At 40.5% G+C, this 13,800-nt stretch overlaps 1 protein-coding gene across 5 annotated transcripts in view; it reads left to right on the top strand.

The window, feature by feature from the left end:
• The window catches only part of LOC129740071 (octopamine receptor beta-3R-like), a 422,031-nt gene extending 411,265 nt beyond the window's left edge, over positions 1-10,766 (top strand). For 4 of the 5 annotated variants that reach the window (XM_055731660.1, XM_055731661.1, XM_055731659.1 and 1 more), the window contains one exon: positions 9,103-10,766. In XM_055731660.1, the coding sequence (XP_055587635.1) occupies positions 9,103-9,319 (217 nt within the window). In that variant the 3' untranslated portion in view covers positions 9,320-10,766. The remainder of the gene's footprint in view (positions 1-9,102) is intronic. The other variant, XM_055731662.1, reaches the window with a different exon arrangement.
• The last annotated feature ends 3,034 nt before the right edge of the window (positions 10,767-13,800 follow it).

Here is a 13,800-nt window from a genome sequence, read left to right as displayed (position 1 = left end):
CGATTAAATTTCACTCCTCTGGTGGAAAGTTTTTTTCCGCACGACTTTTCATATTGTATCAGCGGAAGTTAATTATTGAAACTTGAACTCTGTTCTCCTGAGAGCAGTTATAAATTGAGTTATTTTCTGGTCATAAACATTTAAAATTTAACTATGAAGAGTTTTGTTTTTATGCATTAGGGGGTATCCGATTATTACCTAACACTGCTAGCCGGGAGGAGCAGAGTTCAACATTCCTCACGCATTTGCTCCCGCACAACACCTTCGAAGCGTTTCGCACGAGCACAATTCGTCATTCTTCGTGTATTTCCCGTTCAACACAAAAAATGCTCGCTCATTCCTCATCCTCTGCTCTTCCTCTCGAAGAGTTTCGTGGCCCGAAGATTCCTATTAACAGTTACTATGATATTCATTTCAATGCTTCACCCATAAAGCGCTTTCATTTAAAAAAAAATCCGAAAATTTACTATTTCATGTTAATACAGTGACCGAAACAAGAATAGTATCACTATGTGTTTTGCTTGTTTTACTACAGTGAAAACCCGATTTTATCACCCCCATGATGAATTTTAGAGTGATAAATCGGGGAGAGTGATAAAATCGGGAGATTTAAAAAAAAAAAATGATTTTAATCCGTTATAATCTAATAAATGACTATAAAAACGTATATTATCCCAGTGCAGAGGTTTTGTAGTAGATATTCCCTTTTTTGACATATTACTAGAAATAGGTTCATTCAAAACATCATACAATATTGTTTTTACGTTTCTTTAAACACCTTGTTTCGACCGGTATTATCAGAAAAATTAAATAATCTTAAATGGTTCAAATCCTAATGATCTAATTATTTCTTTTGGTTATAATTTACTGAAGATTAGATTTGAACCTTCGTTTAAATCATAATCAAAAAAATTAAGGTGCCCGTCACATATTTCGCCTCTAAAAATGCCTGGATTTCTCGAATGATTTTCCAAAACTGGTTCCTGCAGGACTTCGTACCTGCAGTACGCAAATTTTCAGCCGAAATGTCTATTCCTCCTAAAGCTGTGTTTTTACTAGATAATTGCTCAGCACATCATATGAATGATGAGCTAAAAAGCGATGATGGTTTGATAACTGTTTTTTATGCCTCCAAATGTGACTGTAGTGATTCAACCCATGGACCAGAATGTAATTCAGAACTGTAAACTAAAATATCGTCAAAAACTTTTGCTATATGTCATGCCTCGCGAAATCGATATAGGTCAAAGCTTGAAGAGCATAACGTTGAGGAATGTATGTTTCTGGATGCACGATGCATGGAGTGAAATAAAGCGTTCAGTAATCCAGCAGTCATGGAAGAAAATTGAAATTATTTTAAATAACGAACTCGTTCACGAAGATGGTGTTCTCTTGATCCATTTGATTGGTGTAAACAACCGCGATGAAACTATTTTGCCACAGGACCCTGAGGAGAGATATGCAAGTAAAGCATTTGCGGATGAAAAAATTCTGAACATGACGCTGGATGATCAGACAGCATTAAACGAGCCCCTAGAATCATTGGAGCCATTAAAAATTTCGGATGTGGCACCAGACTCAGAATCAGCGGCATCTACCCCAAATGATTTATGTGAAACATAAATGATGTTGAAGCTGTACGTATGTTCGACAACATAGTTGATTGGTCTGATGCTTCAGATCTCTCTATAGATGATGTCATCTTCTTGCGACGTATCAGAGAGATTGCTTTGAAGAAAGCCCAAACAAATAAAACACAGCTTAAGATTACTTTAATATGTACTGTTATACCATCATATTTAGTTATTATTGTATTCAACAACTTTGATTTATTAAAAATAGTAATAACAAAAAACCTGTTTAAAACTTGACTTTTTTGTATAAAAATCTTGAAACGTCCCTGATCAATCATCTTCACTTTCAATATCGTTGTAATCATCCATCAGTTTTGTCCCTTCAGAATGATTTCATTCAACGCTGAGATGTTCAACGAAAACGAAAAAGGCGATATTTAGTATTTTTGCGTTGAATAAAAAATGATGACAAAATCGGGTGAAAAAATGAGACAAAATCGGGGGTAGACAAAATCGGGGGCAGACAAAATCGGTGTGTGACAAAATCGGGTTTTCACTGTACTAACTTAGCTTACTTAATGTTCTCGCGCCGATCCTCCGATGCATAGGGACTTGGTAAAAGACCTCCACTGTTGACGATCCGGAGCCATCGTCTTCAAGACTTTCGCCGACAGTTCGTACTTCGGCGGCTAGGCTTCTCCGCCACGAGCTTTTGGGCCTGCCTCTTCTTCGATGCCCACTGGATTCCAGTCAAGCGCCTTTCAGCAAATCTCATTTTCATCTCATAGCAGCGTGTGCCCAATCCATCTCCACTTACGTTCCCGAATCTCGATTTCTAGCGCCTTTTGATGACACCGGCGATGAAGTTCCTCATTTGAGATCCAGTTGCCAGACCACCAAGCGCGGATGATGTTCCGCAGGGATCGATTCACAAAAACTTGCAGTTTTAGCGTCGTCACCGCATATGCGCACACAGTTTCGTACCCGTACAGCAATACGGATTTAACGTTCGAGTTGAAGATTCGGATTTTCGTTCGTAGAGAGATCTGGAGTAAGCTCCGGATGTTTTGGAGACTCGCAAACTCAAATCGGGCTTTTCTGATCCGAGTTTCGATGTCTTTCTTGGTACCACCATCAGGCGTAACCTGGCTACCAAGATACTGGAAGCACTCCACTTTCTCAACCTGTTGTCCAGCTACCACGAAATAGGAACGATGTCCTGTGTTGATTTCCATCGAGTTGGTCTTTCCGACATTGATTTTGAGACCTGCTGCCTTGGAGCTTTCGGTGAGGTCGTCGAGTTTGCTCTGCATGTCTTGTTGTCATTGGGCGTGCAAAACAATATCGCTGCCAGGTCAAGGTCGTTCAGTTCCTCCACTGTTGAAGGATTCCGGGATAGGTTCGGACAAGACACCGTCGTGCAAAACTGTGCACGAAAATGTCTCGTATCGTGTTTCGATGAGATGGACTACTTAGTGCCGCTGGGACTCCTCGTCGTCTTAGAGCAGCCCAGATGTTTTCGTGGTTCAGTCGGTCAAATGCTTTTTCGAAATCAATGGACACCAGCAGAAGATTGTCCTGGAATTCGTTGATTTGTTCCAGTATGATTCGTAGCGTTGTGATGTGGTGCTTGTTGCCGTCGGAGTGTAGCGTCGGTTTTCTCCAGGATCCTGTTCAGGATCACTTTGCAAAGTACTTTGAGAGTTGGACAAATCAAAGTTATGCCTCGCCAGTTACCGCACTCGGTCAGGTCTCCTTTTTTCGGGACCTTTACAAGGATACCCTGCATCCAGTCGGCCGGGAATGTTGCAGTATCCCAAATGTCAGCGAAAAGACGGTGCAATATTGTGCTGACAAGGCAGGGTCGGCTTTGAGCATTTCAGCATGGATGTAATCGATCCCAGGTGCTTCGTTGGATTTCATGTCTTTGATTGCTGCTTCTATTTCAGCCAACGAAGGCGATTCCGAGTTGACTAGAGTGTCCATTTCCCGGCCATTTTCCCGTTCCCGAGAATCGAGAAATATGGTGGCCTGTTTCTCGGGAATTCTCAGGATCGCGGTAAATATTCAAAAACATGTAAAATATATGCACTTCGATTCAAATATTCAAAGCCTATCGAACATTTCCTGCATACAAGCCTATAATTAACATCTTATGTAAAAACTACGAAAGAAATACAGCTTACAACAAATTACTCTAACATTTTTGTAGTGAATATAGTCAATGAATGATTAAATTGAATAGAAAACTTATCTAATATGTATAACAAAAACGAATTGATAATTTAAATCAGTGGAACAGGTTACAGAAACCCCCTGGTAGAAAAAGAGAGAGAGAGAGAGAGATATCCTATTAAACATAAAAACTAGGTATAATACAAGAATATTTTAAAAGAAAATTTATAATTCCTATGTAAGTCACATAACCGGTATTTATTGAATTGAAATATTTCGGTGCCACTTCAGATAGCACAAAATATATTCAGAAGAGCCCCGTTTATCCAAGCTCTGGTTATCCGAGCTTCCGCGGAATCCAAGTCACCATTTTACCTTGTAAAGCAATTTAATTGACATTTTTGGCAAGTCTAAAATCTAAACTTGCCAGAAACGTCGATTGAATAGAAAAATGAAATCCATATAAGAACCGAGTTATGCGCCTAAATGATAAGCAATACCCGAGCAAAACGATAAGGTTTGTCCCTCCCCGACATCCTACATACCATCCGGGAGCAAAGCTCGATAAATATAAGGATCTTGTGTCAACCTGATGGCTGGGATAACACGGGAGCTCAGAAAACTGTAGTTCGGATAAGCGGGGTTCTACTGTTCATCCTGACTTTGGATAAATGATCTCAATGTACTCTTTTTGGTGTCACGAGTGTCGCAAACAAACACCCTTTCTGATGAAATCAAAGTGTTTAGAAGCAGCAGGTTGATTTATGTGACAGTCCAACTTTTTTACTTAGTATATTTATAGTTAGGTATAGTTTTTGTTGTTTTTTGGGGTAAAAATTTGATATTTAAAAAATAGGGACGTTTTCCAAGAGTGAGCCAGTCAAGGACAAAAGGCTAAAAACCCTATCAAATGGTAAAATTTAAAGAAAAAATTAAAAATGAATAGTGGGAGGGCCTCAAGCCATGAATGTAGTTAAAATTTTATAAGTTATTTTTATTTTATTTTCATAGTATTCCGTCTCACGACATAACTTGACGAACATAATTCCTATAATTCACTCAGTCCATGGCAGGTAACCGTTCTCCAATTTCTCGGGCACCCCACATTCGCCAGATCACGCTCCACTTGGTCTAACCACCTCGCTCGTTGCGCCCCCGCTCGTCTTGTTCCTACCGGATTCGTAGCGAACATCTGTTTTGCAGGACAGTCGTCCGGCATTCTCGCAACATGTCCCGCCCAGCGTATGCGGCCAGCCTTCACCACTTTCTGGATACTGGGTTCGCCGTAGAGTCACGCGAGTTCGTGGTTCATCCATCGTCTCCACACTCCACAGTTTTTAACACTCGTCGCTCAAATACTCCGAGTGTACGCAGGTCCTCCTCGAGCAATATCCATGTCTCATGCCCGTAGAGAACAACCGGTCTAATGAGCGTCATATATAGGTTACACTTCGTGCGAGGGCATAGTAGGCACGACTTCCGCTGATAATTCGCCTCCGGATCTCACGGCTGGTGTCATTATCTGCGGTCACCAGTGAGCCGAGATAGACAAAGTCTTCGACTATCTCCAGCTCGCCGCCGTCGATCGTGACCTTGTTATTACTGGACAGGGGGGTTCGGTCGGTCTCGGATCCGCAGGCCAGCATGTATTTCGTCTTGGACGTATTAATCATCAACCCAATCCTTCCAGCTTCGCGTTTCAGTTTGCGGTAGATCTTATCCACCGCCGCAGATGATCTGTCGACTATATCAATGTCAGAGGCAAAGCAGATAAGTTGACTGGATCTGTTGAAAATCGTGCCCCGCATTTCGCCCACCGCTCGTCGAATAACACCTTCTAGCGCCACGTTGAACATCATGCAGGATAGACCATCACCTTTTCGAAACCTCCTGCGCGATTCGAATGAACTCGACAATTCACCCGAAATCCGCACACAGCACTGCGTTCCATCCATCGTCACCTTGATCAGTCTGATCAGCTTCCCGAAAAAGTCGTTCTCGTCCATGATTTTCCATAGCTCGTTACGGTCGATCGTGTTGTATGCGGCTTTGAAGTCGATGAATAGATGGTGCGTAGAGACTTGGTGTTCACGGCATTTTTGGAGGATTTGCCGTGTTGTGAATATCTGGTCCGTCGTTGACCGTCCCTCCGTGAAGCCGGCCTGATGACTCCCCACGAATCTGTTTGCTTGTGGCGTTAGGCGACGGAGTAGGATTCGGGACAACACTTTGTAGGCGGCATTGAGGACAGTGATTGCTCGGTAGTTCTCACAGTCCAGTTTGTCGCCCTTCTTGTAGATGGGGCATATTACCCCCTCCTTCCACTCCTCCGGTAGCTGTTATATGTCCCAGATCCGGAATATCAACCGGTAAAGGCAATCGGCCAACTTGTCCGGGCCCATTTTGATGAGCTCAGCTGCGATGCCATCCTTCCCAGCCGACTTGTTTCTATTCAGCTGGAGAATGGCTTCCTTAACTTCACTCATCGTTGAAAGTTGCTCCTCTACGTCGTTGGCTACGCCGGCGATGTGCCTTCCCCCACCGTCTTGATCCCCTGCATGTGCGCCGTTCAGGTGTTCATCGAAGTGCTGCTTTCACCTTTTGATCACCTCACGATTGTCCATCAGGATGCCCTCGTCCTTATCCCGGCACATTTCGGCTTGCGGCACGAAGCCTTTGCGGGATGCGTTGAGTTTCTGATAGAACTTTCGTGTTTGTCGGGAACGATGCAGCTGCTCCTGGAAAATTTGGACTCGCTGCCTCTTCCGCTGCCGGTGATTTTCCACATTTCGACGGGTGACTCTTTGCACTTCTGCCGCCCGCGCGGCATTCTCTTCGTCCATCACCCTCCTACACTCCTCGTCGAACCAGTCGTTCCGTCGAGTTCGCTCCACATCTTGATGAGATCCCAACAGTCCTCGAGAGGGGCTTCGTCAAGCTCGCCCTCTGCTGGCAGCGCTGCTTCGACCGATTACGCGTAGTCTGCCGCGACCTTAGGTTGCTTCAGTCGTGCGATATTTAACCGAGGCGGGCGCCGGTTTCGTGTGTTGTTCACTACGGAGAGTTTTGGGCGCATCTTCACCATCACCAAATAGTGGTCTGACTCGATGTAGGCGCTTCGACAGGATCTGACGTCGATGATGTCCGAGAAGTGCCGGCTGTTGATCAAAACGTGGTCGATCTGTGATTGCGTTTGGTACGGTGATCTCCAGGTGTACTTGTGTGGGAGGCGGTCCTGGAAAAAGGTACTGCGTACGGCCATTCGTTTGGAGGAGGCGAAATCTATAAGTCTGACGCCGTTTTCGTTAGCCAGCTGGTGCGCACTGAACCTTCCAATGGTCGGTTTGAATTCCTCCTCCATTAAAATCACCGATGACGATCTTGATATCATGTTTTGGGCAACGGTCGTATACACGCTCCAGCTGCGCGTAAAATTCATCTTTGTCGTCACCGGTACTTCCGAGGTGAGGGCTGTGCACATTGATGATGCTGATGTTGAAGAACCAGCCCTTGATTCTCAACCGGCACATTCGTGAGTTGATCGACCACCACCCGATCACGCGCTTTTGCATCTTCCCCATCACTATAAAAGCTGTTCCAAGCTTGTGTGTGTTGCTGCAGCTCTTGTAGATGGCACGACCATCTGGGTACGTTCGTACCGTGGAGCCCTTCCAGCATACCTCCTGCAGCGCTACGATGTCGAATTTGCGGCTCTTCAATTCGTTGGAGAGCACGTGGGTACTGCCCACAAAATTTAGAGATCGGCAGTTCCATGTTCCAAGTTTCCAATCGCTAGTCCCTTTTCGTCGCGTTGGTCTTCGCCGATTTCCATCCGAAAGTTGTTGTTCTTTGTTCGTTGATTATGTTTCTTGTAGTCACCCCCGCAGTCTCGCAGGAGGACCGTCGTGATATTGCTGTTTTGGGTCCCGAACACCACCAGGACGTTGTTGCACTCCGCACGCCGCCCCTGACATGGAGAACAGACGTTTACGAAGTCCATAACTCAATTTGCATGTGACCAAAGCATCCACCGGGGTTGGGTACCCGATCTCCGTTAAGTTTGCTCGCACCCCAGCTAGCACCAAGGGGAGGTAGAGAATCTGAGTTGCAGACAAGAAGTGATATGACCACTACCCGAAGGTTGGGTGTATGGGGTCTCGAGTTGCACATTGTCTACCGTTCGCTATCCAAAATTTTATAAGTAACGTTTAAAAATTTAGCCCCTTGATTTATGCAGTATCGTTGTCTATCTTTCGATTTTAATTGTTGTTCGGCCTTAACACACGAACTGCCTTCGTTTATCAATTACTAGCATTTGTAAATATTATGAAGATGTTTTTTATCCTTTATGAGAAACAGATCAATGTTATCACAAAGCATCAAATGCTAAACAAAGACGAAATCCATTTTTTCAACCAAGTTTAATGTGGTTTAATAAATTTCTGCAACCATGTTATACATCCATAAGAGTCCAGTACTGGACGAAAACGCTCCGTCTCGAATGGGTTTAAATGAAGCGTTGTAGCTGAATATTGTCTGGAAAAAATATTTCAGTTACACAACAAAGTTTTCAAAACTAATTTTTTTGTACAAATCGGATGGGAAACAAGAAAGATATTGGGGCTTTAGTCAGGAGTTTCAAATTGACACTCCAAAAACTTTAACGGGTAAAAATAATCTGGGGCTGATTAGTGTTAAAGAAATGCACTTATCTTATAGAAATATCTCGATCCGATGCAAAAGGATTTGAATATAATTTTTGTTTTTTTCAATAAGCTTCAAGTCTCCAGATGTTAAAATCTGTTCTAATGATACGCAACTGCCTTATCGGCTTAAGAAAAATCCTAACTCAATCACCCATCTGGCACCATGGCGATGTCAGGAAAACTGCTACGCGAATGGAAAAGCCGTTAATTGAGTTCAACCGATTGTTAGTTTGAGCGCGTCGAGATTCGATTATACCCTGGGAAAACTGTCCGCAACAGTTCTCCGTAACAGGATGGACTGTCGTTGTTTTTTTTCTGCGTGCCACCGTTGTTTGTCTATTCCGCGTTCCTCCATGGCGACAACTGAAAAGTATTGTCGTTCTCGGTGGGTGTGGAGCTTTTTTGTGTTTCTATAAAATTGATGTTGATCTACTAGCCAACATTATGTTGGTCGTTCTGCTCTGAGGGTAATTGGATCGGAACTTTTATGAGCTGGTTAGATGGATAGCACTTCGTCGTATCATTTCGCAATAGATTTTTTTTCTAATAAGAGTAACCGTGGAAATATGTTGCATCATTGATTTTTGCCTTTAATTCGGTGTTTCAATGATTAAACAGCTTTTTCTCTTCTTCCCTCCCCAAAACAGGTACGTCATCACGGCGCTGTGCGGCGACGAGGCGTGCCCTTCACCGGATGTTGTCATAACGCTGCTCTTCTGGATCGGCTACTTCAACTCGACGCTCAATCCGCTAATCTACGCCTACTTCAATCGTGACTTTCGGGAGGCGTTCCGGAACACGCTGCAATCGCTACTGCCCTGTTATGGCAAGAAAAGCCCCTACGGCAGCGCCTACTACGTGTAGTATTAAGTGTTTTGCGTGTGTGGGTGAGCGCGTATTTGTTGGTTTTCTAGAAAGATTACAATATTTATCTATAGTTTTGTTTTTTTACAAGCTGAGGAAGAGAACATATTTTGCGTGTGAGCAATAGAGGCTTTCGTTCGGACAAAATTTTTTGTCACTAGAGATATAAGTGAGAGTTGGTGGATTCATGTCCGAGATCTAGAGGAATAACTAAATGGCTTTCCTTCATTCAAACGGATGTGAGGATTGAGATCACGGTAATTTTATTATTATTACTAGCAGACCCGGTAAACTTCGTCTTACCATTTTAAACTTGGCGTCTATTTCAATTTTTTTTTCACTGTTTGACTTAAAAAAAGCATCAAATCTTGAGTTGTTAATCGTCTCGCTTTCTTGAACATGTCCTAGTTTTTAAACATATCCATCTTTTCCGTTTGCTCGAATTGGCCTGCTCAATTATATTGGAATCAAATCGAGGAATTTTAACTCAATTCTACGGGTCTTTTAACTGATTATTAAAAAAATATCTCCAATAAATTTTACATACATCTTACATGAATCCTTTTCATTTACATTTCTTTGATTTGGATGCTTTGAATATTGCCGAATGATATCAGGTATCAGCTTCCCGTTGCAAATTCGATTTTTCCAGCATTCAACGTTACCATCAAACTTGGCAAACTTCATGCTAAAAAAAATCCACTCTTTATAACTTGTTCCATAAATAACATATGTTGATTATATCTATGTTTCATTTATTGTATACAATTTAATTGATTGACTCCGCTTTGCTCGAGTTCACTTTAAGCTTTAAATCGAAATAAAAAGTTTCTCATTTATTGGAGTTTATTGCATATGAAACTTTATGGAAGAAGAATTTTGAATATCGGGACAATTTTTGGAGTGTTTACTCAATATTCTGCCTAGCGCAGCACTTTTAGCTCCCAAGTAGCTTTTGATGGTAGATTTTTTAGAACTGAAGAAATAAAAACATAAGAGATGACTTTTTTCAAACCATTTTCAAGCAGCTTAACTTTCCTCACATTTGGAAGCAGTGGTTATATTTTCATCAAAATCATGTCCAAAAAAAGGTTTGCCCTTTTTTTTAGCAAAAATGCTAATTAAATCAAGAAGTTAATATTCAAAGAAATTTAATTTGGTTTTGAAAGGAGAGAAGATATGATTAAATTTTTTGTTATTCAACCGAATTAAAGCATTTTTATCTTCTTTTTTATCCTTAAATACATACCTGCCAATTTAAACCATTGTTGTCTGATTTAAAATTTTCCTAAACAGTGTTGAAGGTGATTTGCGATTCTGTTTAAGATTATGTGATATTTTCAAGATTCAATAAGATTTAATTGGAACGCAGGTTATAAAAAATTCAAAACATAAAAAAGAACTAATCTTTCAAGGCTACGATAGTTTCATGAGTTCATTTTTTTTCTGGAAATTTTCATTTAAATTTACCTCGACATTTAAAAATTTTAAATATCCGTTCAGATTGAACACTCGGGATACCCTATCTGACTATTTTAGAGAAAAACTGGAATATGTTTCATGACTTAAAGGCGCATTGCCACTTGTTTCACCGTGTGAAATGACAGGAGTAAATATTATTTTCAACACTTTTAGGTCATAACAAAATCTTATCAAAAAAAAAAAAAAAATCAGCTTCTGCTATAAAAAAATTATGCTTCTGGAATATCAATCACGAAAAAAAATGCCAACAAAAAATCGGATCTAAAGTCTCACCTACGTAACCAAAATATGTTAAACAAAAACACACATTTATGTTAAGTACGTACTTGAATTCTGTGTAAACAAACAGGGAACCTGTAAACAGTTTTTTGGTGAAAGATTTAAAAAAAGTTAAGATTATTTAGTCAGATTGTTTATTTGGGCCCAACCATTTATAAATTTAGAAATCATGTATACATTTTTTGTAAATGTTGAACGTTTGCACTTCTTTGCATTCGGCCTTCAAATGAACATCAATCTTATATAATCCATTTTAAAGGACAGGCTCTTGTTCAGTTCATGTGACTGTTAATTTGCAACGGATTTTGTAGTTGTTCTATAAATTTAATGGCGCATGATACAACTTCTGTGAAGTACATTTGTACATGTTTGAAAAATATTTCTAGCGGATTATAAACCAAGTCTTTCCACTTTTCTTTTTTCAAATGTCCGCAAAGAGTCATACCATTATTTCATACGCATCAGTACTAAATTCATATTATTTAGACAACAATTCCTTCTTGAAATAACACGAATTGATGTTTAATTTTTTCAAATCGATTGAATGGTTTTGATTTGATCGGCAAAATATTAATCTGGGTCACATCTGGGCGTCATTCATTACTACATATGTGCTGTACAAATGATCTAGGAATCAAGAAGAAAAAACACATCTAGGCTTCATGTGGTCACCACATGCATCGAAATTATGCTTGGTTGAGAAATGCGCGCCCAAATATTTCCACTAAACAGTATGCTATGCCATAGTTACTAACCTCCTACGACGTTTGCTTGCGACGCCTCGACCTTGGAGACGAAAAACAAACCGCCCGCCCGGCGCCCAAAGTAAAGAAAATCTCGAAAAAATTGAAGGCCATGACTTTAATTTGATTCAATTTATCACAAACTAGCTGACCCGGTAAACTTCGTTTTACCCGTTACTTAATAAATCGATGGAAAATGTTTACAGTTCTTAAACTTTTTCGAGCTCGTGAATCAGTTTTAATAAAAACCGTCTTCAAGTTGTTCGAGTTTAATCCCGTTTCTAGTTGATTTTGTATAGGAGCCTCCTTCCATGAAAAGTGAGATTCTTGAAACTATTATACAAACCATCTCTGACACAAAAAACCCTCGGATACCAAATTTCACTTCATTCCGACCGACCATTCATACGTGATGTTATCACAAAGAAAACGCCTCCATTTATATATATAAGATGTGAAGAAGAGATAACTTTGTATGGGGACCCCCCTTTCATAAAAAGTGAGATTCTTGAAACTATTATACAAACCATCTCTGACCCAAAAAACCCTCGGATACCAAATTTCACTTCATTCCGACCGACCATTCATACGTGATGTTATCACAAAGAAAACGCCTCCATTTTTATATATAAGATGTGAAGAAGAGATAACTTTGTATGGGGACCCCCCTTTCATAAAAAGTGAGATTCTTGAAACTATTATACAAACCATCTCTGACCCAAAAAACCCTCGGATACCAAATTTCACTTCATTCCGACCGACCATTCATACGTGATGTTATCACAAAGAAAACGCCTCCATTTTTATATATAAGAAGATGTGAAGAGATAATTTTGTATGGGGACCCCCCCTTCATAAAAAGTGAGATTCTTGAAACTATTATACAAACCATCTCTGACCCAAAAAACCCTCGGATACCAAATTTCACTTCATTCCGACCGACCATTCATACGTGATGTTATCACAAAGAAAACGCCTCCATTTTTATATATAAGAAGATGTGAAGAGATAATTTTGTATGGGGACCCCCCTTTCATAAAAAGTGAGATTCTTGAAACTATTATACAAACCATCTCTGACCCAAAAAACCCTCGGATACCAAATTTCACTTCATTCCGACCGACCATTCATACGTGATGTTATCACAAAGAAAACGCCTCCATTTTTATATGTAAGAAGATGTGAAGAGATAATTTTGTATGGGGACCCCCCTTTCATAAAAAGTGAGATTCTTGAAACTATTATACAAACCATCTCTGACCCAAAAAACCCTCGGATACCAAATTTCACTTCATTCCGACCGACCATTCATACGTGATGTTATCACAAAGAAAACGCCTCCATTTTTATATATAAGAAGATGTGAAGAGATAATTTTGTATGGGGACCCCCCTTTCATAAAAAGTGAGATTCTTGAAACTATTATACAAACCATCTCTGACCCAAAAAACCCTCGGATACCAAATTTCACTTCATTCCGACCGACCATTCATACGTGATGTTATCACAAAGAAAACGCCTCCATTTTTATATATAAGATGTGAAGAAGAGATAACTTTGTATGGGGACCCCCCTTTCATAAAAAGTGAGATTCTTGAAACTATTATACAAACCATCTCTGACCCAAAAACCCTCGGATACCAAATTTCACTTCATTCCGACCGACCATTCATACGTGATGTTATCACAAAGAAAACGCCTCCATTTTTATATATAAGAAGATGTGAAGAGATAATTTTGTATGGGGACCCCCCTTTCATAAAAAGTGAGATTCTTGAAACTATTATACAAACCATCTCTGACCCAAAAAACCCTCGGATACCAAATTTCACTTCATTCCGACCGACCATTCATACGTGATGTTATCACAAAGAAAACGCCTCCATTTTTATATATAAGATTTAATGATTACGGACAATTAATGCGACTTTTTGTTGTTTTTATTCGATATAAACCGATTCGCATGCCCACAGAATA

The sequence above is a fragment of the Uranotaenia lowii genome, chromosome 1, assembly GCF_029784155.1.
Source record: "Uranotaenia lowii strain MFRU-FL chromosome 1, ASM2978415v1, whole genome shotgun sequence".
In the NCBI taxonomy this organism is placed as follows: domain Eukaryota; kingdom Metazoa; phylum Arthropoda; class Insecta; order Diptera; family Culicidae; genus Uranotaenia; species Uranotaenia lowii.
Note: the sequence above shows the minus strand (reverse complement) of the source record. Positions and strands in the feature narration are given on the sequence as shown.